The 27,604-nt window shown below is 38.8% G+C and overlaps 1 protein-coding gene across 6 annotated transcripts in view; it reads left to right on the top strand.

Annotated features, from left to right (window-relative positions):
- The window catches only part of INPP4B (inositol polyphosphate-4-phosphatase type II B), a 168,190-nt gene extending 158,744 nt beyond the window's left edge, over positions 1-9,446 (top strand). For 4 of the 6 annotated variants that reach the window (XM_054392425.1, XM_054392424.1, XM_054392423.1 and 1 more), the window contains one exon: positions 9,314-9,446. In XM_054392425.1, coding sequence (XP_054248400.1) covers positions 9,314-9,446 — 133 coding nt within the window. Of the gene's footprint in view, positions 1-7,872; positions 8,048-9,313 lie in introns of those variants that run through there. The other 2 variants (XM_054392421.1, XM_054392426.1) reach the window with 2 other exon arrangements.
- Positions 9,447-27,604: the final 18,158 nt, after the last annotated feature.

Genomic DNA, 27,604 nt, shown 5'->3' with positions numbered 1-27,604 from the left:
AACACTGAGTTACAATATTCACGCTTGTTGCTGTTCAATGCCCTTCTCACTTCAACTGACCTGAGTTACAAACACAACATAGGTTAGGTGAGCCTCTGTTTGCACCAGCACTTCTCTCTGACCTTAATTTTGTCATCCTACCCAAGGATTTCAACACAGAGAAATTCATGTCGGGTTTTTAAGCATCATTCTTCACAGGTGACTGTTTAGCTGTACAGCAAGCCTTTTCTGCCTCTTAAATCAGTTTTGCTTCTTGTCCTCACTATGGGGAGGAAAAGGCTAAAAAAGTCTTTGGCAAAACAAAAAGGATGATTCATGAAGGATTTTCATGGTCAATAGAAAGTGTTTAAAACCTGATTAGACATATGGTTTTATGTTTCACTGTGCTGTGTGAGCTAAATGTGTAATCACATCCATAGTAAAACTCCCTTGCTATGATAGAAACAGAGCAGAAGTGTGACTCACTAGCCAATTTTACTAGTGCCGTAATCTTATGGAAGAGAAATGTCTTGTGGATTCAGAAGTTAACTGAAGGATGGAGCTGTCCTCCTTTCACACATGCTCAGATCCCTAGGAAACCTAAGATTTGGATTATGGGTCGCTTGTGGATTTTTGTTTGGTTGTTTTCCTGCACAAAGACATAGGTCACTTTAATATTGGTTGCACATCGGATTGAATTTCAAACCTTGCAAAATAAATTTGCCAGGGAAGATTTTGCAATTTTGTCCTGAGGATTTCCCATATCAGTAATCCTAATGCTTTCTAAAAAGAGAGTCTGGGAAGATTATTAGAATCATATTTTTGATAAAAGAAGAAAGTTTTGTAGGGTAATACTGCACAGCTGTGTTGGTAAATCGTAGAATGAAACAGCAGAGCCTTTGCTTGGTGTATAATAGAGGTGAAAATCATGTTTCCAAACCGACTCACCTGTGTCTTGGCAGGCAAAGACGTCTCTCCTGCAAACCCATCACTTTTCAGTTCTGAAGCTAATCTCTCACACAGTTACCAGAATGACTTTGCAGGACTCAGAGCCTCTGCCCATACTTGTAAATTGAAAACTACTGGAGAATGTTTCTAAAGCATGATCTCAGTGATTTTTATAGAGTGGAATTATTAAATGTTTACTAGCACGATTTTGGCAGATTTTAGCACTCTCCCATACAGTGGCTTCAGGTCAGCAATCTCTTTTGGCAGAGAAAGGGACATAGGCACATAACATGAGCTTGGTTTTGCTGTCTGGCTGCAGCAGTAGGGAACTGTTGAGGGTGGGTTTAAACTACTAATGTGGGTGTCTTCAAGCAGCAGTGAGGAAAAGGGTTGTGGTTCTAATGGGAACATTTTGCTTATTTTTATTGTTTTCCACAGTGTGATTTTGTCAGTGTTACTATTTTACCACATAGATTAATGTCAGGGGGAAAATGATTCTTGCTGATGTTCTTTATCAGTCACAAAGGAAAATATTAATTCTGCTATCAGCAGAGATTTCCGAAGCATTGGGGTTAACACTGATGATGTATATCCTCTACAGCAGATGTTTCATGCCCTTTCATCCATTCTTCATAGTTAATGGTATGTTAAAAGTAAAGAAGGACAAACAGTGAGGCTTTTGCTTTGTGGGGAGCCAACAATTTTGGGACAAAATCAGCTAAACTGGAAACTTTCCTTTTTTCCAGATCTGTCTGAAGTGCTGTGTAAACAAACTCAAAATGTTTAACCTGGCTTTTAATATTTCAACATTTTCTCTTTGACTTGTTCTAATGTAGGACAATATTGAAGCAAAAATTGTTTTCATAAACAAGAAATTAAAATATTTCCCTTAGATCTTCCCCCTTCTGGGACTGAAACTGTCGAGTATGGTCTGATGTCACGGACAGGTCTCCGTTTAATTTCCGGAAAATGCAATGCAGGTTATTATATGCCAAGTACAGCTGTTTATGTGCCAAATAATAACTATATTCTTAAAATAATAACTGTATTCTCAAAATGCGTAACTTGGGAACTGGGGGTTTTTTTATTATTATTATAAAACTGATTATGTGAAGAAACAAGTGGTGCTCTGATGTTTTATCATTGCACACAAATAAGCAACAGATGAGGACATGCTTTGGTGCCTTTTCTCCCCCTTCTCTTTAAAAAGAACTTACATTTTCCTAAATTTTATCTCAGAATTAAGCTGGAGAGGTTGTAGGATCATTGTAGTAAATTGTGAATACCTGGTTCAGTCGTTAAGACTCCCTAGCTTTCAGGAGTGATTCTACAGAGCAGGATTGCATGGCGATGTTTCCACAGCCCAAAACCAGGAGTGAGTTGTGTGGTTCTGTTCCCTGCAGGTGCAGGGTGTTGCCTCTTTCACTTGCCTTAGGAAATTCCCAAACAGCTAAGCTGATAAAACGGGTAGGACATTTGTACCTTTGTAATTAGTTTTACTTCACTGAGAACACATGCACAGCAGAGAGAGAGAGAAGCTGTATACATTGAATGTTGGCTTAACCATGCCTTCTGAAGGATCCATGGCTACCAGCATGATGATGTAAGACTTTCCTGGATGTTGTTGTGAGGATGTAAGACCAGGTGTCTCCTTCCCTCTTAAGTAATACTGTAGGATAATGCTTATAGTGTGTTGGTTAATTTGTTGCCCTTTACTGAACCATTATAGCCTGTCCATAATGGTGGCCGTATCTGAACCCCACAATACCATGCTGGTTTTGACCAGCTCCTCAAAAAGAGTTTTTCCTGGACAGGCTGAAAATCAGTATCAAGACTGCTGTAGCTTTCAGTGCAACCCCCTGATTTATTGTATATTAGCTGGCTTTCAAGATCTAGGTGTCATGTCATTATGACTACAGCACAAAACTGCTGCCTGGTCAAACTCAGTGGGCAAGCCTCATGTTACATGATGTGATCTCCTAAATAATGGTATTAGACAAGAGATGTGTTACAACCAAACAGGGGAGAGAAGGAAAGAGTTAGGGAAATAGAGGATGCTGGCACAAGCAAAAAGAGCAGGGGGGAAACGTTGTAGTACAAAAGGTAGAGCAAAAAGGAGGGTTAGAGTGAAATTTTGTAAACAGATTGTTTGCTCTGTTGGTGTATGTTTAAATAGCAGCTGTCTACAAATCAGAATCTGAATTCATCAGTATTCCTACATCTGAGAGTGCTCAGTGATTTCTGTAATTCTAGGTGATTGTTTTCAAGCAGAGTAGAGATTATAGGATCACGCAGACAGCAAAAAATTGATTTCTATCATCTTTTACCTTGTTTAATACCATCTAGATTTGAGGGAAAATTTATCAGTTATTGACAGCAATATGCATCAGAAAAAGAATTATTGTGAAGATTGTTGATACAGAAAATGTCTCTGGTGGTTCTCTTCCTATAGCTCCCACTTGGAAACAATGTAGAGTCATATTTTATTTTTTACAGATTGTTGGAGGTTTTATTGCATCAACTTTATCTGCCAACATAAAAATTTGTTGCCCAATATTCCTTTATATGTTTTATCTGAGTTCTGCTCTGATTCAGCATAAAGTCCTTCAGGACTAGGCTGAGATCTATTTATTTCCTTCTGAATCACATTTTATTCTTCTAGATGTTATGGTGCTGCGTCGTCGTAATGGCCAGGAGATGTCCACACAGATCCCACCTTTCCCCTCTGAAATAGCCCTTCTATGACTGTAGTGCTGCATGCTGAAACAGATAATTTTCCTCTGAAGTATTTCAGTGGATCAGAGTAACATGTATGATGCAGAAATTAAGCTGCTTTCACTCCAAAGCTCTTTTGGACAGATTTCTGTTGAAAATCTGTGAGAGGGCTGAAAACACTCTTTGGAGAAGCTGCTGCTGCTTAGTAGTTCTGCACTATGATAGTTTTAAATAAAAAGAAACAGGCACATAAGCAAAATTGTGCGAGATGGGGAACTGTTGGCAATCCCTTCTGTTTGAAGACATGTATGTGCTGCTAGTGTTAGATGAGATTAACAAGAAGCATCTCACTTTTGCCATTTTTCTGTGTCAGCATTGGAGTTTGACAAGAAAAACCCAGCAGGCCTAGAAACTGCTTACTTCAGTCTGTCTACAAAAAAAGGCAAATTCCCCCAAAGTATGCATCCTATTAGATGTGAGTTCAGACTGAAGTCACTGAAGGCGCACAGGGTCCATGTGCTGAGAGACAGCTGCCTGGGTATTTTACCTGAAGCACTGCTTTAGGACACTTTACCATTTCCAGTGTCATTAATAGCTGGAGCTAGAAAAGTTCTAACAGGAGAAGCATTTATTCCAAAGTATTTAAAATGCGTCTCCTCCATAAGCCTTGCACAGGGGTGTCAGTGTGACTGATAATCAAAAGCCAGAATGTGTCCCCAGGTGTGTGCTTGACTTCAGAAGGATTCTTGAGAGGCTTCTTTTTTCCTCACACCATTTTCATTGTCTCTGCTCCACTGCTTAGCTGTTCAACAAATTTATCATCTGAATTTGAAAACAACAGAAAATACCTGCTGTTCTGGCTTTGTCTCATTTGATAGGCACACAGCATTATCCCAATAGGAGTTTAAGATGATAAAACATGAAGTGAGATAGAAGGCAGACTGAAATGGTTATGTGGTCATTAAACTTACAGCACCCTTGGCTGTTGTGATGTATTTGTGCTATGTTGTAAGCCTCAAATGAACAATTTGAAAGTAAATGAATAAAATAGTGCTATAGGTTAGAGAGGTTTGTTACCCCAGATGTTATGGATCTAAAAGCTTTTGCTATTATTCTTAAAACTCTGTGTGTGTGAATTAGAACCTGCTGTGGATATTTTGAATCTTCTCCCTTCCCTTTGGTGTAAGTTTAGAGCATGGTTTGTGATGGAAAGAACAGCCAAATTTATGGCTATACCTTCACACCACAGTAGAGTCCAGGTATCACTCTGCTCTGGCATAGTGTCCATCAGACACCAAATAAATCCATCTTGACATGACACCAGCTGGATCCATGCTGCCTGCAGTAAAATTGCACAGGTTGTGATGAGCCAGGGGAAGCAGTGTTGTCATACTGCTGACGGCTGGGTGAAGAGCCTTGCTTTGTTGAACTTGATCCGTTAGTCACTGTGTAGAACACTTTAAGATATGTTAGAAGGCATTGTCACTGCAGTGTGGTAAAAAGTATTAGCAGAGCTTAGCAAGGCAGCTGACCATGGGCAAATATTCCTCTTGATTTCAAGGCATACTTAGATACATTCTGCTCAGGCTGTTCTTAGGTAGCTAATAATGGAGTTGGATCCTCTTGCTCTACTTTGAGCCCCCCTTATTGAATCATGCATAGAATGATGTGACTAGTTTGTGGAACAGAAGTCCCTATGCATTAGCTGTTCTCTGTGGTTTTCCTGGGGAGAAGATAGAACTCTTTATGTTGAAAGACACTGATCATTCTTCTCAGCATATCACAGAACAAATCTAGTGTAGGCTTTTATATTGAAAAAAATGCCAGCACAAGTGGCTTTTGTCTGTATTTCCATCATTTACATCTGCATAAATCTCACTGATGCTAATGGGACTTGTAGAAACCTAGATAAAAGACAGTCACACTGACAGTGAGATATGGAGGAAAACAGAAGAAGGCACACCACAAAAGTAGGAGGGGTCATCCCTGTAGGGACAACCTGCAGCTGTATGAATCTGCCTGCTTAGAATAAGCGATTGGCATGCAAAGCCAATGCTCTGCAGAATGAGGTGGCTAATCGTGGCTAACACAGTGGCTGTGAGAGCTTACTGATGGCTGAACTTGGTCGCTGCCTAGATGGATCTTTTCAGAGGAAAAAGGAGTTTGAACTCTGCATCTGCTCTGCCCTGAGTGCATATATGAAGTCTGTGATGGAAGACATCCAGAAGGACAGTCCAAAAGCGCCTGGTTTCTGTAACTGAGAAGGTTTCTGTAACTGGGACTGTGAGGGATGAACTAGAGCTCTCAAGTGCGGGTGTAATGGAGATTGACTGAAACCAGCAGGCTCGGCTTGAAGAGTAGAAAAAACAGCAGAGGACAGTGCAAAGCGGTCTAAGAGGCAGACTTGTGGAGATCCTGTAGAGATTAAGAAAGAAAAAGGAAAACACTGGCATGGTTTTAAAACCAGGTGAAAATATACAATACAGGAGAAGATTACCAAAGGGGCAATACAGTTAGTCCTCACAAGTGATCACAAATAGTAATTTTATCACTGTGAGCAGAGAAGGAAGTAAGTTCTGGGGGTGAGCCCTGGGACAAAGGCGTTAACTGGAGAGGTCTGATAGAGAACACAGAATTATTTATCTCAGTGTAAGGCATGGTGTTGACAAAGTCAGCGTGATGATGTGTGGTTAGCTTCATTCCTTGGCATTATCCAAGAGGATACTGTCTAAAATATTGAGTTTTGTCCCAAGTCCTGTCCACAGACACTTGAAACCTGCAGACCAGAAGCAGCAGACCCACTGACACTGTTAATGACACCTGAATCTTTGATCTACATTTAAGTAATAGAGAATTTTTTTAATTATCTTATATTTTGGTCTTTAAAATTGTATGGGTTGTCTTCTTCTGCTAGTGTGACATAAAGATTGAATGTTCAAAGAAGAAATTAAGAACTTAATATAGAAGTCTTCTTTAAAAGGAAAATTATGCAAGGAATGGTTTTCAGCAAGCCCTTTCCCACCTGTAAGTGCAGTTCTTGCACCTCTCTTGCTACACAGGCTCAAGAAACTCAGCACTGCCTTTTAACACGTGTGTCAGAAAGGCAGGCTTCTGTAAGACAAAGTGGCTGCTGCTGTCTTTGCTGTACCCTTCTCACTTTACCTGGGACTGTGACATTGCCTTTACTGCCTGTTTATAGTCTGACAGCATTCTCTTCCTTGAAAAAAGCAACATACTTGGCACATGTGCTTCTGAAAAAGCAGCACGTTATAGTCTGATATGTTTGAATACTCTTAGACCCACAAACAGTGAGTTTTCTTTTCATCCCAGAATATTCATAGTAAATAGAAAAACAAAGGACTTATCAATCCTCACGGCTCAACGGAAATCCATAAAAGGACTTCTGAGTGTATGCAACTAAAATTCAGAGGGATTGAAGAGGTGTAGTTGAAGTATGCATAGTACTGCTTGTAGAGAAGCTACCAAGACTACAATAGGAAAGACTGGCAGTGATTTGAAAGTACTCCTGTGCTCTAATAGGAGAGTGACCGTGCAATACATGGTGACTCAGTAGAAGTTTGCAGGTTAGTTCCTAGCTGGAGTTGATTGAAGAAGGCACAAGGTAATTTTCTTACAGGAATGTGGGTGTAAACCTTTAAATAGAGCGATCTGCTGTTGACTTCAAAACTGAGTCACCAGCAGAGATAAATTTTCCAAGAAGTCAATTTACCATAATTTAAAACTATTTTAGAACAGTTGTTAATTATTATAAAAAAAAAAAAAGGCGTGTGCCCTCTCAATTTCTGCTTATATATTTCCTTTATAGGTCCAAAAAATCTGTGAACACCATGGAGACACTGTGTTGCATTGTGACATACTCATGATCTTTTTTTCCCCCTTTGCTTCCTTAACTTTTTGTTTAACCGCCTTATTTCATTTCTGTTCAGTGTGTGTGTTCATTTTAGTGGTAGTATAGTTCCTCTCACAAGTTATTTAACTTCTGAATTACTACTCCAAAGCACCTAGCAGGCTGGAAAATCTATTAACCACCTAGTCACCCTGCTTCCCTTGTCAGCTGTAGAACATAATGAATGTACTGGCAGTAGTTAGCATGAATTTATTTCACTGAAAAATGGCTATGTAGTTTCACTTTGTCAAAGTACCAACATGTTGGCTTTCTTTGCTGTTTAAATGCTCTTCTATTTGTTCCTAACTTCCCCTGTTCAACAGCAGACAAACCCAGGGAGCACTGAATGAATCGGATGATCCCGAAACAGGCTGTCTAACTGATAACAAGCCAACTTCTCGACACTTCTATCCTGTCGCCTTGCTGCTTGTCAGCTCACACTTGCTGGTTGTGTGGCTTATTTTAAGTCTTGCTTTGCTCTTAGCCAAATATCAATAAACTTCACTCGTGTTCCTTTCTTTTCTACCAATAGCAACAAACTAACTTCAGAAAAAGGGGTTACGCTGTAATGTTTCTACAGTTTCAGACCCTAAGAATTCATCTTTAAGATACAAATGTCTGAAATGTACGATGTTTTCATGATTTTTCCCCCCCTGAACTCTAAGAAGTACTATGCATTGAGTGAATTGAGTTGCGCTTTCAGTTCATGGTAAAGCTTTCCCACTGTAATTAGCTCAAAGAAAGCCCACTTAACAATGCTGTCACTGTATGAAAGATGTGGAATCCTGAATGCTTGAACCCCTCTTTCCAGAGTAATTAGTATAACAAAATAAAACAAAATAATAGAAATGAATTTGCACAACACAAACTAACCCCTCGACAACTATTACAGGGTTGTGGTTTGTGAGACTTAACTTTCATTGTGTTATTTTCATTGTTACTAGCTGATGGGATCTTTTTTTTTTGTTTCACCAATGATTATTACATTGCTACAACTAACCCTTTTCTGTCAAGTGACTAAACTGAATAGAGTAAGTTCTGTTTTGTAATGAGGACTAAACTGTTTGTAATTGTTGCTTTAGTTGCTTTTGCTTTCAAGACACTTTTATATTCTTTTTAACTAAGTCCCATTTATGTCTTGATGCACCACTTTGGCACTTGTGACTTTTGTACTGTATGTGAACAAACATCCTTCCTTTATAAAACAGAGTTGGACTGGGCTGTTGGAAAAGCCATTCTCTCTCTTTCTTTCTTTTTTTTTTTTTTTTAATCATTGCAAAGCTGAACATACAGGAGATGAAGCAGAGATGAAACTTTTCCTTCACAAACCTCTAGGGCCAGACTTAATAAAATGCCTTATTCCTAGAATACACATTTTTAGGGCAATGTGTACTCTCATATGTATAGCAAACAATTGAGGGGGGGGAAGTATCAGAAAGTTTAAAAGGCAAATATATTTCTGGAATTAGAACAAAATATATCATTAAAATATTTAAATTTTTTTCTTACTAAACTTTAAACCTCAAGGGCAAACATACTAAGGGGAGGGAAATCTTATCACCTATTTCTGAGGGCAATAACTGTACTGGGCCTGGCCTTGGATTTAATTCTGTAAGATGTATCATCACTTGTGGAAAACAAAAATGTAGAGTTGAATCTTTGTTATTTTTACTTCAACTGTTGCTGAAACTCTGCAATGAACAAATAAAGCATATTTATTTATTCTGTGTTTCATGAAGTTGTACTTTTTCCCCCTTTCACTAGAGAAGGATGCCGCATAGAGAATGTACTGAAGAATGTCAAATGCAGAAAGTATGCATTCAACATGATACAGCTGATGGCTTTCCCAAAGTACTACAGACCTCCAGAAGGGACATATGGAAAAGCTGACACCTAAGTTTAACAAAAGTAAAGTAATCAGGAATATTACATCACGCTAATTAGTGAATATAAAAAATTGCTGTTTATGACTTATTAATTGGGAATGTGTAACTGAGGTGTTATTTTTATCAGGTTTTATCATTTTATATTGAAACAACTCCAGTTTAGTCATTTTGAAGTGAAATATCATGGAAAAGCAACAGACTGAATATTCTCAAGCCCAAATGCATTTGGCTTCTCTTTGTGAAGTCGAAGCTGAGTATGACTCAAAAGCCAGCTGTTTGGGGTCATTTAATCAAAGACTAAAAGGAGAAATGTCTTTTACTACAGGAAGTGAGGTTGCAATCTGGAGGGTGGCATAATGACTCTGAACCAAAAGCTGAGATTTGGTTTAAGGGGTCTCTTGCAGCTGGAAATCATGTTTTCTGGAACCAGCATAGCACCAAGGTCTTGATCACTAGTGATTAAATACTTCCAATAAGTGTTTATGGAAGATGCTAATGTTAATACCCTGCTTCAATATAATTTTGGTAATTACTTTTAGCTTCTTTACATAAGCATAGTAACCTCATAATATGTTTTTACTAATTACAGCCTGTGATTACTGATTCCTTGCAATTCATTTGGATGTATCATTCTTGGCTTTCTGTACCACAGCCAAATACCACTTGCTTCAGTTTCACAGAAATCACATTGAAATCAGGGGATTCATTCTAGAAGTGACTTCAATCTGACCTGTCGTGTTCCCATTTACTCTAAACCCCTAAAACTAAATTTTCTTCAGTTGTAGGGGAAATGAGTTGTATATACTGGAGTTACTGTATCTGTAGGCTATAAAAACATGTCTGTTTTTACAGAGCCTAAGATAAATGTTATGAGTAACCTGCTGTATTAGAACTAGTTAGTCACTGCAGCTGATTTATATCAAATGTGTAATGCTGCATATAGACACTCTAGGATGAAGAACTACCAGCTTTAAAAATGAATGTTAATGCTTCTGTCAGCTTATGTTAGTCCTCAAATTTGTCTTGCAAAGAACATTTGTGTTTCCTAATTGTATCTATTTATTGCTGCCTTATGCCTCCCAGAGAGAAATACAATTTAAAAACCCCAAGTATTCACTGGTTACTGACCTTTATGTAATGCATTCATTTTGACAAAAAAAATATATCTAGAGCAGAAGTGTGAGAATTTTATCCTAATGAAACTGCACTGGGAATTTGAGCATCTGTACAGAGTTGTAATTGCCGTGGATAAAGAATTAATGTTTGCCTACTCCTATGGAAGTCAAAAAAGTCTTGATGCACCATGAGTTATAATTTGTTCTTTTTAATCCATTACTGCCCATTACTGGGTATAAACCTGTAGCTATACTAGTAAAAATACTTACGTAAGAGCCTGATTCTGCAAACTTGAATTGGGTGAATACATGGAAATGTTCTGTCCATGTGAATAAAATTAAACCCATCTTGTATATTTGCAAGATTAGGCTTTGGATCTTGGAGTAGAACATCAGGAAAAGATCCTCACTTCAGTATTCGTTGACTTCAATGAAGCCAAGAATTCACCTTTAAAATCTAGTTCCCTAACTCTTTGGAACAGTTTTGTTTTGGTTTTTTTTTTTTTTTTCAAAGTAGGCCATTTTAAATGGTGTTTTGGTGCGTTTGTAGTTTATTTCTGTTACATAACATGCTTTCATGAATGACTTCTTTGTTCTTCTGGAATGTATTGCTTCCACAATGGATATCAGAAGAGTTGGCATTGCATCATAGATAAGCTCAGGGAGATGAGAATATAAGGCCTTGATTTTTGTTGGGTTTTTTTCTGTTGTACACAAGTAGAAGTGGGCACTTCTCATTGAGTGTTGTGTTGGAATCTTTAACTATAACATAGCTAATCTATGCAAGAGTTGTGTGGGGTTATGGAACACAAATGTTCCTAGGAAACGAATGTTTTGTTCTGTAAGAGTGCCACACCAGCCCTCACTATCTGCCATGTTATTACTAGCTTAAAAAAACTTTAACATGTTGTTTAAAAATAGTGAATTCCTTATGCACCTCTGAAATAATCCCACAGGTGTACACAAAGAATGCTGCCCTTTCTGCAGTAATCCAGGAGCAATCTGTAAAATCTTCAGTGGGGATGGCAGTCACTGCTGGGTACTATAGGTTCTTATAGTGTTAAAGAGCTCAGCTTAGTCCCATGGACGTTCTGTTCTGAAATTCCATATATTTTATTCTTATTAGTCTTTCAGGATCTCACTTCAGTTTTTTAATCCCACTTGTGTTCTAAACTGACATTGTCATTATGATACTTTTGTATTGAAAACATTGAAGTGGTGGGTTTGGTGGGGAATAAACCCCAACACACAAGATTTGGATTATGACTATTTGTTTTGATGGCCACTCCCAGTATGTTCTTGTGAAATTAAATAATCTGTTCCTTGTTAAAGATAACTAAGGAACAAACAAAACCAAAACAAACCCCACAGCAGTGTGCTGCAGTGCAACTTCGCTGGGCTTGGGCTCTTACAGAAGAGTTTTGTTCTAAAGAAGGCTGAAATTTTTCAAGCCATTTTTTTGATTGGATCATCTTGTGGTAGGTCATGAGGTCCTTTTAAAACCCACTGGCATGGTTACAAGGCTCCTAGAGGAGCTGCCTTGCCTTCAGTTCTGAAGCAGGCTCACGTGTTTCCTTGGTTGGTTGTTGCCTGCTCTGTGGTCCATATAGGCAAAGGCTGTGTCATCAAAGCTGAGTTGCTAACTAGTGGGTTTTCTGATTTGGCTTCTATGAACAAACAAGGAAGGGTTTGCTGCATGTTCATAATGATGTTACTTGGAGTACATTTACTCGGAGTACATTTACTCTTTGTAGAAGCTGCTTCACGCTCTGCATTGTCTGAGTACCTAACAAATGAGTTAAATCATGCCTGAGGTCTTGCACATCTCCTTATAGTTCACTGTGAATATCAGAAGAGTAAAATCAATCAAATGAGTTTTTTTATGAGGGAGCTCCACCATTAGTTTTGCAAGGGGTTAATGGAAGCATAGGGACTTTGGTGGCAGATTCACAGAAAATGTTCCATATCTGCTCTCTTAAAACTTGGAAGGTATAAAGTAATCTGCTTTGAGGGGAGGGCAGTTCTCAAGGGCTAGAAGAGAAACATTCAAAACTGTATCTGACATCTAAAGCCATATCCTGTATTAGTCATGGAAGCTATTATTTGTAGAAATAAATTCATCAGGATCTGCACCAAGGAATCCTGAAGTAAGGGCTTCTAGCTTTGAATATTAGTGCAATGCATTACATGCTTATTTGGGGGGGTTGTACCACAGGCTGGGGTCTAAACAGATAGTATAAGATGCCTGAAAAAGAAGGAAGGGAAAGGTAAAGTAATTTTTTTCTCAGAGGTGGTTGTAATATGTTATAATCCATAATATGCATAGGCCTGTAATTAGTGAACAGGCAGGACTTTTTTTCCTGAAGTCTTCTTTTGGGAAGTTTAAAGTATGTTCTTGATATTCTACTTTGGCTTTTATGGAGCAATTAGGAAACAGAATTTTTAACTGTTTTCTGATTTTTGTTGTTGTGAAGCTGTTTATTTTGATTCAAGGCTAGCAGTGTATGTGGTATAAGGAGCAAATAATTTAGGAGGACAGATTCAACAAAACTAGGGCTCTGAGAAGGAGCCTTAATGAGGTCCTTTGCAATGTTAATTTCTGTACCATCTGAATTTTTGGTGTAATGCAGATGAAATAAATAAAGAAATACTTCCTATGTGTAAACCAGTCAGACCAGATGAAAATTCACTTATTGGCAGTGAAATAAATGGTAATGTTATTCTAAAATGTCACTAGTAATTTAGATGTAGAAAAGTGAAACTTACAATTTTGAAGCCCACTGTTACAATGTGCCCATTAAGAGCTTCAGAAAATAAGTTCATTTTTATTTTTAGTTTAAACACAAGTTCCAGGAAATCCTATGGTCCACTTACAAAAAAACAGAAATCCACTGAACATCAAGCAGTGTCATAAAGAAAGAAATCTAGGCAGCAAAATTACTTGTGTGAATTAATGTATGTAATCAGTTAACAGTCCTAAGCCTATGTTGTGTCAGTTGGCTATGTTGTAAATTTGGACCCACTGATATCTATATTTATGGTTTGGGTTTTTTTTATTGTAAAGAAATGTGCTGTACAGGCAACGCCACGAGACAAGAGGTTGCATCTTGGTTTCCTGGTGTTTTTAACTTAAAAGCAGATGTTTGCAATCAAGGCACTTAAAATAATTTACTGTTCCTCAAAACACAAACCTTGTAAATTGCATGTGTGGGGGAAAAAAAAAAAAAAAAGAAAGAAAAAGGAAAAAAAGAAAGGAAATTCCAGACATCAGTCACTAGAACACTAGGGTTTTTTTCCTGTCACATAACACATCCATTGTTGTGTTGCCAGAGCATTCAGCATACACTCTGCAGCACTCAAACATTTACTTGCTCTTTCTCTCACAGCATCTACTGAACAAGTAATATAACAACGGATTTCAGCATGATACTCACAATCCAAGATTAAAAACTTGCATTTGTTCAAATAAGCAGAAAATTTAATCCCTCTGAATAAATGAAGTAGAGGAGATTTCTGAACCAATTTTTTTGTATGCCAAAGAACCGAAACGTAAAACATGGGGTTTGTGTGCTGACAGGGAGGAAGAGTTATGGTAGAAATCTGGCTGTGATAATAGAGCATCCTGGATCTGTGTGGTGTGGGGTAGTGACGTTTGGACCATGCTGCTCTTCCTTAGATCTCAAACTATTGGCCATGGTGTTGTGTATTGTTTCCTTGCATGTAAAGTACTTTCAAAGTTTTCAGCAATTCCATTTTATTATGAATAGTCTGACTTCAAAATTTCTTAAATCCCACATTACTTTGGTACTTGTTTTTGTTTTGTGTAGCTATTCCTTGTAATGTTCCTGTCTATCACTCTGGAGCACATGGGACTTTGTATAAGTAACGTGAACAGGACTTCTACCCAGGGTCTGGTTGTTCAGAGAAATGAAGCACAGCTAAAGCAATCCAGCTCTTTGTTTCAGGATTTGGCATTTTTATTTCATTGCTGTCTGTAAGCCATGTCCATTGTACACTGTGTGTATATTTTTATTTAAATAAATGTAATGTTTATTTTTTATGTTTCTGACTTTTTTGTTTGTTATTCATTTTTCATTCTCATTATGGTGGTCTTGCCCACAAGGCAGATTGTGCATGATGCTGAGAGTGAGGTCCCTCCTAAAGGAGTCAGTGGAAGCCCACTCATCACTGCTCAGAGCATGTATTTTAAAGAATCCCTGTGATTGTCAGAAAGCAATTGGTCCTATTGTTCCTAATCATACTACAGCTTTTATCTCAGAACCAGGTGGGTCCTGCATTTTGTGATTAAAACCAAAAGACACGTTCACACACCCATAAGGAACCCCCTTTCACATAACTGCTGCTCTGGAGAGGGTTATTCTGTCTAACAGGTGGCACCAACATCTTTCATGATGAAAATTCTTACAGAGGTGACATGGCATGCTTTGGGAGGGGTTTTGTCTTCACTGTCTTAATGCTGGATGTTAAACTGGGGAATAAGGAAGGGTTGCTTCTGTGGTGTTTGGGACTTTTTGAGCTGCTGTTGATAACTAGGTTTACTGCTTGGTCTGACATCACAGTCAAAGGTAAGTGCTTCACACTTGGCTGAGCTGGAGCAAATAGACCTTTTTGGGTATATGATAAAATGTGGCTCAACTTCTGATTTATTATTTTTACTATGATTAGAAGCTTATTGCATTATTTACTTTCTCTGTTTATATGTTAGAATGTTTAGTTGGTTTACTGTGATATATACAGTGAGATGTTAATTACCTGCAAGGTTCTCTATAACCTTTAGAAAGCAGCAGGAACTAACAGTTATTATGGAAATAAGTTAAAAAGCTGTTAGTGTGCAGCCTAGGAATTATATCTCTTAATAATAAAAGTGACAGACTTTAAAGAATACTTTGTCTCCCTTTGCATGCTTACAGATTTGATCTTCTGTGGCAACAGGGAACCGCTTTTTTTCTCATGACAATATTAAGAGAGAAAAGGAGAAAGGCTCTACAGCTGTAATGAGATGATAGAGTAGTAGGATGGTGAAAATGTTTTCATCAATTCCATTTCCAAAGTTACTCTGGGGCATGTTTGAGCAGATGTTTGACTTGATGCTTCTGGTCCATAGTCTGCAGCGGTCTGCACTGGGCTGTCCATTGCTCGCACTGAGAACATGGGTGCACAAATGCTGCTTCTGCTGGGCAAGCGTGTGAGCACTCTCCTGTGCACTTAGCATCAAATCTTGCATGGGCTACAGCCTTTAGGAGTGCTGTGAGAGCTGCTGTTGATGTGATTAAGGGCAGTAAGGGTCTAGGTGCCAAGTGGATTGTGTGCTGCTTGCTTTGCCCAAGCAAACAGACCATGTTCATTTCTCTGTAGGCTGTCCAAGTGCAGTCCTAACCCAGTACATAAATGAGAAACATGCTTCCTATGCTGCAGGGAAGACTTTTGTCATTGTTAGTAAATAAGATGTAAAACTGTTTCGAAATAAACTGGGTTAAGAGGCTCAATTCAGAGTAGCTGAGGTTTTTTTTTTTTTCACGTGTGTATATGTACTACATAACATGCATATTTATGTATACACCTGCACGTTTTTGATATGCTGTAGAATGGGAAAAGGTAGTCAAATAAGATCAGTTACAGAAACTGAACTTGTTATTTCTAGCAGTTAAATAGAGTTTTGCTATTGGGATTGTTGCACAAAAGATGAACAAAGATTTAGCAGCCCTATGCCTGGTGGCATTTGTTGACACTAATGGTAGAAGTCACTTCTGGGGGAAAAACAAACAAAAAAAACCAACAAAAGGAGAGAGAGAAGGGAAAGGGAAGATGTTTCCCAGCAACTCTCACTGAGGGAGCATTTCCTATACTGAGTCTGCCATTCCTGTCAGAAGCTTTAAGAGCTAAATCCTTGGCTGGTTGCTCCTGCTCAAAATGCTGTTGGAACTGACAAAAGTGAGCCTTGATCAGGGCAGTTCTTCATGCTGACAGGTTGTGAGGCTTTCTGCATGTCTGTCTTGTAGTCTCTAATGAAAACTAAAAGCTACAGCCAAGGGGCAGGAAGAGGGGAAAGGAATGGGTGAACTCTGCCAGTGGCAATCTGTTCTAACAATCCTGGGTGGCAGGTACAAGGCTGTGAGAATAACAGCGTAAGAACAAAGTAAAAGTACTGCGGTGTTCATTTTAACTTTTTCCAGCAAAGTCCATGTGGATGCCCATTGTTCATGCAAGAGTAATTTCTGATTGCTGTAATTTACAGGACAAAGCAGTTGAAAGTGCTGACTTCAACAGAATTACATCAGCTTTCATCCATAAGCACTGATTGTCACAGTGGAAGTCACCCCTTGGGTGATATCGCTCTGTAGAGATTTTCTTTGTGTGAAGCTTTAACATATTTTGAAACAGAGAAAAGCAACCTGATCTAGTTAAAGATGTCTCTGCTTGCTGCAAGTGTGTTGGACAAGATGACCTCTGAGGGTCCCTTCCAAGTCAATGCATTCTGTGATTCTTGAGTTCTGATCTTGTTCTCTTGCAACAGGCCCTAATAAAAAGATTGTCCCCATCTCCACTTAAGTACTGAATGCAAGCCTGAAATACAAATATATGCCTTTAATACTGTCTCTTTAGAAGGAGTATGTGCAGTAAAATATTCAAAAGTGTCTGAATGGGCTGCGGTTTTTTAGTAAGACAAAGAGGTTTCCAACTTGTTTGGGCATTTTCGAAGGAAAAAACACCTGACACGAATACCAGCTTAAATCTGTTTTCCCTGCTGCCACCTAAATCAAGATAGATTCTCAGCACTTTCCATTTGATTTTAGCTTCTCTCTGGTCTGGCAACTAGTAAGAGAAAGGCTAAAGAAGCCCAGGTCAATGAAATGTGTTTTTCAAACAAGGCTAGAACATCAGGAAACAGTGAGAAATATGTGTCAGAAGGGTAATCTTATATTGGGTCATCTGACTTGGTTCTATTTCCAGATGGAAACTCAAGTCTTTGTGAGAAACACAGGATTGGTTTTCAGCAGCCAAATTCTGCTGCCTGCTCTGTAATATGGCAGCTCTCTCAACCAAGCTCAGTAATCCCAAAAGAAACTTCTTAATAAAAGCCAGACTTCTTGCCACTCGTTTCCGTGTATGATGTTTCAGTGTTGATGTGCAACAAAAAAGCACAATGGCCTCCCTACCCCAGTACTGCACCTGGATTCTCATGATGGCTAGAGGGTTATGTGACAGAACTCAGGTTTATGGGATACAAACTTCAGTCGATATCAAACACCCAGCAGATAAGCAGATGTAAAGAACAAAGAAACTGCCAACTAGTCAAGGACAGATAAGGAAGGTATGTCTTAACATAAACTCTGGATTTTAGACTGCATTCAACTTGTCTTCACCTTGGATAGTCTTGGGGTTGGGAATACTTTCTTGCTTCATGACTGTGCTAGCATCACAATGGAAATAGCAGAATTGTTTAAGGAGCTGTGGCTGCTTGGCCCAGGAGGTATCATTCACATAAATTCTCATATAGAGATTTTACAGAAAGATGATCATACCACTTTGTACACTCGGGTAGAACCAAGGGACCAAGCCAGTGCTTAGCTGAGAAGGTAAGAAATGGGTGTAAGTATTCATCAAGTCAACCTTTGTTACAATTGATAACCACTGTGTCTCTAGATTTTACATCCAAAGATTAAAAGACCTTACAGGAGCTAATATAAGCAGGACATACTTGCTTGTTTAGATAAATATTTACACTGTTCCACGGGAGAATTTGATCCACACCAAACTAATTTTCATGTTGGGAAAAAAAAAAAATTCACCAAACTCACAAAATACCATTAGGCAATGTTAAACTACTTTTAACAGCTACCTTTACCTCATGCTGCACTGCCTCCATGCTTTACTGAAACTAATGATTATTTTTTAAAAATTGAAAAATGCAGGGCTTTGACTTTGTAACACAAGTTTGGGAAAAGGAGTGAGCGTTTTATATGAGTGGAAAGTAGCAGCTGTTAGCAGGTTTTTTGGATGAATTCAGTTAGTGCTTAGCTATAAAATGCTGATGAGAGTTTAAAAAAAAAAAAAAGAAAAGAAAGTGAAGCACCCAGTTTATATTTATGTATTTATGGGCATCAGAAGGGAAGATGTGCTCCTACACTTTTTCAAATCCTCAGGAAAGCAGTGCACACAATGCAGTTATCTTTTGCATTAAACTTATTAAGTCAAATCAATTTTTGTGAGCACATAGGCCAGAGCCCTGGCACTTAATTCCTTTTGATCTCCCACCTGCTAAATTCCATTTCCCACTGTGCTACTACGCAGTTTATTTTTAACAGATAATTTGTTTGGACATCATTAAAAGGAAAATGCTACAACTTCTAGCAGTACCGAGGCACTAAAATGCCTGCCAAGTTATTAAGTGCCTGCGTACACAGTCACACACAAATAACAGTTGGCAGAAGTGGGAATTCTAGAGTTAAGAAAACCACCCAATTGTCCTGCTGAGGAGAACGAAGCAGACTGCACACCTGGAACTGGCTTATGCAAAGCCAGCATCACAGAGAGCTGCTTGAAGTGCAACTCCCAGTTACCATGGCTGTTAAGTGTCTGGAGAAAGAGACACCTCTGAAGTGACAGGGTTTGAAGGGAAGCTCTTGTGACTGAAACAAAGGCATTTGTCTTGTAATTACAATGATGCTAACTCAAGACTGTCCTTCACTATGATGAGTGTCCTGAAAGTCATATTTCTGAATTACAGACTTTTTTTTCCAGCCAACTACTATTTAGGGTTGGCATAGGATGTCATCTATGCAAATAATGCGTATCTTTGGAGCTACAGCTTACGTTTTTCTTTGATGAGACTCATAAATTTTTTTTGCCATTTAAGTTGTCAAAAATATTAATAAATGTTATTAAATACAAAATTTTACATTTATTATTTTGTCATTTAAAACATGCTGTGATTATGTTAGTAAATATAATTTTTTTGTTGCTAGAAAGCTGGTGGTTCAATGCTGTTAAGGATGTGCCTATGAAGAGATCTGCATTCACACAGGTGTGCTCCACTTGCAGCAGCCAGATCCACATTTGGATCCTTACATCAGCTTGAAATCAAGACTTTAAATGCTGGCAAAGGCTGATGGACTCCATAGGGCCCTTGAGCCACTGGTGTCATGGGGCCTCAACAGTGGCAGTAAACAAAATCAGCTGCTCAAACACAGATTAAGTGATTGCTCATTCAGAAAGGTAGGTCTGGGAGTGGTGACTTGTTAGCTGGGCCTGGAACTGTGTGTATCCAATAATCTTTGAATGTTTTCATGGTTTGAGATTACACCTCCATGGATTATAGAAGAAGTCATAATCCTGTGACCTTTTTGTTTTGCTCTGCTCCCTCTTGGCTTCTTTTGAGTTAATGATCTACTCAAGCAGATATGAGTTCATGTGTTCAGAATAGATGGTATTAGATAATCAGACACTTGAGAAGTGCCTTCCACGAACAGATACTCTAGTGAGTCTGCATCTGAATCACTCATCTTTCCATCAATTCCAAGCACTATCATCCCTTTAGAGATAGGACACCACTTCAATCTTCTTTTGCCTAATTCTCATCTGCCAGAATTTTTTATCATCTAGCTTCCTGCTTTCGTTTCTTGTTTGTGTAATAACCTGGGAACCTGGTTGGGGAACAGGCTTAGATCTGTTGTACAAGCTTTGCCTTTTAAGCATTTGCAGAACTGCTCAGTACTCCTTAAAAATTAAGTAAATGTGAGGTCAGTGGCTATTATGTACAAGTCATGCTTCTAAGTGACACCTCCACAACAGGGATCGGAGAGGAAATTCCACATGACAGCTTTGCTTTTGATATGCCTAGCCAATTGCAAATATATTGGATGTTTCAATAAAGTGTGGCTCTCTGAATCAGATCAGATTTTATTACACCAGTAAGGATAATACGGGAGATGAGCCTTTTCAAGATACAGACTATGTTAAGTAGAACATTTGCTTCTCCAGGGCCTGAAAAATTCATGTTTTAAAATGAGTTTTCATGAAACTTTGTTAAGAAGGCAAAGTTATCATGTGGATTCCAGCAAGAGAAACAGAGCCTGGAACCCGTAACAAAATTATTCTAAACATGAGCCAAAATGATCAGAAGCTACCCACCTAATCTTCTGCAGGATAATCAAATGCAGTTCAGGAAATGTCAGCTATAATTGCCACTTACCTCCTTTAAAATGCGCATTTGTTTTATCTCTCAGGTGTAGAGCACATTTTGTGCTGACTTTTGTTCCATTTCTTTAACTCAGGCATACATCTTGCATCCAAGGCAAGAGGAACACAGATAAACTTCCCATTTGTGGGTGCACACTTTGTTTAACCTTTAGCAGAAAATTACCCAGTCCTCCAGTAAAGTTTTGCAATGACACATACTGTGAGGATAAAGCATTCACCCCCAAATAGGGAATTGATCTGTGCTTATGGGACACAAATAGAACAACAAATATAACAGCAGAGAAACAAAATTTTTGTGCTTTGTGAGCAACGTTTTTTTTTTTGCAATGCTATTGTTAGGGTCAAACAACCCAGGATTTTGGTTAAATATTTTATGTTGTTATTATTTATGGTATGATTTATGTTATTACTATTTACATTATTATTTAATGTAAATTTTTTTTAATCAATTAAGCAAGTAATAATTGGAACATGTCATTCTCCAGGATTCTATTTTTGTCCTAAGCTTATTTGGGAGGTATGGTTTGTTTTGGTGGTGGGGTGTGGGTGGGAGAAGATGATTACGGTTTTTCTGATAGACTCCGTATTTTCAATTTGTGATAGCACTATTTATACCTTATTTGATGAGGGGGAAGAGAAAAAAAAAAAAAGAAAAAAAAAAATCACAACAAAACCCCAAACCAGTTCTCATTCCGCCGGAAATCAAATATTTAATAACTGAAGAAAAAAGAAGTTAGGAAAATTAGCTCTCCCTCACCAGAGGAGCTTTGTAAATATTAAGACGAATTTTTTAGCTGAAAGAGAGATTAAGCATTGGAACAGGCTGCCTAGGAAGTGGTGGAATCACTGTCCCTGAAGTGTTAAAAAATCATGTAGATATGTCTTTTACCACCACACAGTTTAGAAGTGGACTTGGCAGTGTTAGGTGAATGGTTGGACTCAATGATTTTGGAGGTCTTTCCCAACCTTAATAATTCTCTGATTCTAAATCTACCATAAAAGCTTTTAAGTATCTTGGGTGTTGCCATTTTTGATCATCATGCTTAAAACTTAAAAACTAGAATAGCAAGGTCAGCCCTCTTGCCTGGTAGTAAAGACTATTGTTTTTCCACTTCAACAGTTTCCTCAATCATTTTCTCCCAGTGCACTGCTCAGTACATGACTAGGTTTGACAAGGAAATGTGTCATAATATCTGCTATTAATGTAATGCATTATTGAAACACCAATATGAAGATGAGTAGCAATTAAGGCAACTTAAATCCTAGTTCAGCACACAAAGCAGAAGTGTGTTTTAGCTAGTCCTGTTTTAAAGCAGCTGGATGTTCCTACTCACCTTTGCTTTCCTGAAGCAATCTGTGTCACAGGAGCTTGACCTTGGAATGGTGGCGGTACGTTAAACTCCTCTATTACTTTGTCTGGTATTAGCCACAGTTTTTTATTGGCTGGTAATTTTTCATCCTCTTCCACTGTCTAGGAAAGGAGATAAAGCAAAAGGGCAAAAAGTATAAGGGGATCAGTGTACTAATAGATCTTTTTCTTCATAACTATGCATACATATATATATATATATGTTGTGCACCAGTGGGAATACAGAGGCATCACACATTTTTCTCTGTGTCTTGTTCTACAGCAAATTGCCATCATTGCAATGATATATCCTTCAGGTTGAGATGACTTCAGCAGTGAAAATACAGCTGATCACCATTTTCCAAGTTGCTAACTGCATTGAGATTTTGCAAATGATGGAAGGTCTAATACATTGCTATCTCAGTTCTGAGACTGCAATCTAAATCTAACGCTGCTTTATTTCATTTGATCAGCTGAAGGAATTGTGATGGATTTCATAGATCAATATGTTTTCCAAGAGAAAATCAGAAGTTTGCAGTTTTAATTGATAAATTAGGTATCATTAAGACTATCAAATAAAATTACATGGTTGTTTAAGATGGATCTTTATTGTACTTCCTTATTTTATTAGTGGTGTTTGTAGGTAGATGGTAACTTGTTCACCATTTCTTTTCCCTGCAGTTATTTTTATAACAGGTTACTTATACCTGAACTTACCACAACAAAGAGAAGAAAAGCAAACAATAGTGCAAATAGATGATAAGAGAAAAAAAAAACTTGTGCATGTGTTCTGCTATGTTGGATCCTATCACAAGTGGTAGAATAATATGAATTAAAAGCAAAGAATTTAATCTTGCTTTTATGTCCAGGTACATTCAGCAAAACTAACAATTTCCTATTTCTGTCCAAAAGTGGGGAAGGTCAGAGTAACTACTTGTAATCCAACCATACTTCTCTGAAAGGAGATGGTTGTTATAAAGCAATTATAACATCAAAAAAACATATTTGCAAAGGCATTCTACTGTCACCAAAAAAACCACTACCATGATCAAACCACTTTCACAATAACCTGTTGCTGAACTGAAGTTAAATCATAAAATTAATGGAATCATTGAATTAATCATAATCTTCTTCACCAGCTATAGTTATTTCATTTTGTTCAGTGATGACTACTGAATCCAAACCATTAAGCAGGAGAAACTGAAGCTGAAGCTTGACCATCTTAGGACAAAGGAAGGAGCATTGTGCCGCTGAAGTCAGATCACGTCCATGTGAGGTAGTCCTTAGTTTTAGGATGGCCAATTCCAAACCAGTCAGGAGACTGAAGCATGGGCTTATGTCACCTAATTTATGCTGCCCAGTTTTAGTATAACTGTCATTTATATTCTCAGAAGATAAATAGCAGCAACCAGAAACATCTTAAATCCATCTCTTTGAGGAATGTGAGAATTTTCCTCTAAAGGTGCTGATCTCTCTCCAGTGAGGAAGGGACTAGATGGAGAATTGTGAAAAATAATACAAATTAGACACCTAGAGTAAAAGTTAGAGTGTCTGTATCCTAGCCACAGCATCTGCCAGCTGTTGCTCAGCTGTGATAAGAAAAAAAAAAAAGGGGGGGGGAGGCAGGCAAAAAAGAAAAGCTGTTGTTAAAGCAAGGAATAGCCAAAGATGTATTAGAATTTTTAAAAATCCTCAAGGTATGGAAAAGCAAGATAAAATTGTTTTAAGGAAGTGAACATTAGGTTGTCTGGATAAGTCTGCATTAAGTTGCCAGTCTGCAATAATTCAGTACCAAAAATCTTTTTTAATAGTCAGGAAGCACTTTTTCTGTTTAGCCAGCAACAACATTCACTCTGGAGTGACATTAAAAATAGGCAAGTAAGGTATGACTGTAGCCCTTAATCCATTTGCAGACAAGAGAGTAATATTCAAAGTTGGCTGTTGGTCAGACTGCTTATCTTCTTTAAATTTTTACCCGGTGAAAGGCAGTTTCAAAATGAAAGGTAAATAAAATGTGCATTTTTCAATTTCATGTAGGGAATCTGTTGGCTCCTTCCCTGTGCATTAATTCAGTAGCAAAGCATGGGCCGAGCTGTAACACCAAGTTTTTTAACTTGCAAAGGTTAAAAACCATTACTATGGAAAGGTACATGGACAGCACAGCAGGTACAGCCATCAGCTGGGCACCTGATAGCCCCATGACCCCCAGCAGCTGTGGGAGGTCATGCAAGATCCTCAGCTTAAGAGAAAGAACAAACAGCCATGTTACTTTAAACACCTGGGCTGTGAGATTAAACTGCCAAATAAACCAGCAGCCTGAATACCTTATACTGAATTCCTCTCCTCAGAGACCAACCTCTGAGTCTTGAGGAAATGTAAGAAGTTGCCTAGGCTTGCACTGGAATAACAGAATATTTACAGCAGTGCCAGCAAGAAATTTGTTGGCGGTTTTCACATCTGCACAGTTATAAAAAGAGATAGCTTTCAAATATACGGCACCAGGGTGGCTGCCCCGGATCTCCCCTGGCCTGCACCCTGCCAGAATGGCTTCATTCTGTGGAAGGAAGAAAGATAAATGAGGAGATTCACTCTTTGGAGGTTGCCGCCTCTCAGAGAAATAGTGAGTGCTCAGCACTCTGAGAAGCCTCTTTTAATGACCTCTATTTCTTAGTCATTTAAACACCGAGAAGTGGAATACCAGTGAAACTGCTATATAAACAGAGGATGTTAACAACCATCCCAGATAAAATCAGTTCCCCTTAGGATTATTGGGATTAAATACAGAAGGCTTTGGTTTTGTTGTTTTGGGGGGATTTTTTTTTTTCCGGTTCCCAGCCCATTTCTGACATATTTCAAATATAATCACAAATGAAAACAACCTTGAGTTTAATCCTTCCTGTGGCAAGTAGAGAGGAGTGCTAGAGGAGGTGGCACAGTGGAGGAAAACCTCTGATCCAGGCACCGTTCCCCAGCGCCTCTCACAGAGCTGTGTCATCGTACATGGCATGTGTTGTTGATTATCTACACAACAGCTGCCTTTTGGTTATACCTTGATAAATCAATTTGTAGCTCGAGAAGCAGTCAGATACGCAGAAAGAAAAAATGCCTAGCGAGACCTGACACCTCGCCTCCCTCTGCGCTGCCACCCCTCAGCAAATGGCTGCTGTCACACAGGGAGCTCTGTGACCTACCTTCCCCAAAGACAGACTCTCTGTGTGGTAGGGACTGGCCAAAGCCCAATCTCAGTCATCTTTGCTGGGGGATCACCTCACAGGTAGGCACAGCTAGCCACGACCCTCTTGCCTCAGCTCCTCAGGGCTGCTTCGCTTGAAGGGGCTGTGTGGGTTTCCCGCCCAGGAAACTGCCCCCTGTCAGCAAGGAGCAGAGCCCTGAGGGCAAGGCGCCATCTTGGCAGGGTGGGCTAGGTGGGGAGATCCATTTTCAACATCGTTCCTTACTTTTGCCTTAAAAACCAGAGCACAAAATACTCTCTAAGACATGATGTTTTTCTGGTGAAGTTTGTGGAACAACATTTTTCTGCTACCTCTGGGGTGTATTTGTTTTGAGGGAGGGGGCAGGTAGCTCCCCTCAGGGCAGTGGCGGGGTCGGTGGGCTGGTTGTGGGGTGGCTTGTACAGGGGCTGCCCCATTTGGGGTGAATGTGCCTTCCCCTTGGAGTCAGAGGTTGGACCATTTTAGCTGGGGGTTAGCACTTCCAAGGGGACCTGTATCAAGCCTGGTTGATAGCAACACTGCAAGGAAAACTTAGGAGCCTCACAGCTTTAGAATCCTACATTTTGTGAGTACTCTTTCCTTTCTAAAAATTCGCTTACAGAATGAAAAAGAATGATTGAGAATAACCTGCCTGCATTAGATCCAAGTACATATATAGGTGGATAGTTGTTTTGGCTGCAAACCCAGCAGCATTTCAGTTCCTTCCACTGCTGAAATATCAGGCTTGCAGGGTCACAGTCTTTGCTGGCTTTTACAGCAGAACCTGTCACCTTGATCTTCTGGAGTCCGTGGGCTCTTTCCTGGCAAATATGCTACATCAGGAAGTAGAAGCTGAGAAACATTGTGTCCTTGGCTTTGTTTGCACTCTGGGTTTTAAACATTTGCTTTATCCAACAAATATTAGATAAGGAGTGGTAAAGGAAACTATTGTTAAGAATTAATGAGTCCTTGAAAATCTATAGATTTATAGCTTTCCCCACCACCACCCCCCAATTTCATACTCTCAGAGCTCCATTTTCCTTTGAGTGTTACGGTGAGGATTCACTTAACATTTAGACATCAAGACAAGGATAACTTTAGGCAAGGACTTTCCTGGGTCAGACCGTTGCATGTTTTCTTTTCTTGCTGTTTGTAATCACTTGTTCTGTTGTTTAACATCATGTTTCAGCCAGGGTTTACAGCCATTTCAAGGGAGAAGAAAGAGATAGCACCATTCTGCTGAATATACCATCACATTGAAAATTCACTTTTATCCTATAGCCCAACAATGATTTGAAACACAAGAATCTCAACTTGTGCATAACTTGTGTGGTAACTGCTGCCTAACTGCAGTGAATTCATCATTAAGCATCATGTTTCACTAAGCACTGCAGAGGACAATGTTACCTTATTGCCACTCTCCTGATACCTCTTTGTCAGGAAGCAAATCAGGGCCTTGTGGTGTGAGGGATTTAAATAGCCATATCTGTCTTTTCAGGCAACAGTGATCCTCAGATTGCAGTTACTTGTAAGCTTGGTTACAGAATTAATGATGCATGGCAAGGTGTGTGGCTTTGGAGCATTATTACACTGTTTTTTCAAGTTGCCTGGACATACTGCCTTAGGAGAATCCACATGTGACATATGAAATGTAAAACTTTTATTAAATGTTTGTTCAAGGACTAGAATTTAGTATGCACCTCTGTGCAGCAATGTCTTTTCTTTCACATATAAAGTCTATTAAATCACTTCATGACATACAAGCCTTAGTGACCTGAATTGGGATCTAAAACAAATACTTAAGGCTTAGCTTTTGGGGTTTTGAAAAGGGATGAACTTTTGCCAGGGCTGGAAACCAGAATTTGTATTCTAGTGCACAAAATAGCAAAGCACTGAAAGTTTCTTCTGCTGTTTATTAATTCTTATTCCCAAGCCATGAGTCATGGCTGTATAAGAGCAAATAATTCAGTAGTTAGATACCAGTCACCATACAAGTTACACACCCTCACAACTTAAGATTCTTGTGTTTCAAATCATTGTTGAGCTATGTGATAAAAATGAATTTTCAATGTAATGGCATATTCAACAGGCCAGTGCTATTTATCCTTTTCTTCTCCCTTGAAATGGCTGTAAACCCTGGCTGATCTGAGGGCAATCTTTGCTTTATTTTGTTCCAAGGGCTTTGATGTGATGAAGATTTTTCTGGTAGCATTTGAGAATTTTGAGGCCACAGAAAGGAACAGAAATGAAAATCTGTTGTGTAGCTAGCGAGG

Source organism: Indicator indicator, chromosome 25 (genome assembly GCF_027791375.1).
Source record: "Indicator indicator isolate 239-I01 chromosome 25, UM_Iind_1.1, whole genome shotgun sequence".
NCBI classification, from domain to species: Eukaryota; Metazoa; Chordata; class Aves; order Piciformes; family Indicatoridae; genus Indicator; species Indicator indicator.
Note: the sequence above shows the minus strand (reverse complement) of the source record. Positions and strands in the feature narration are given on the sequence as shown.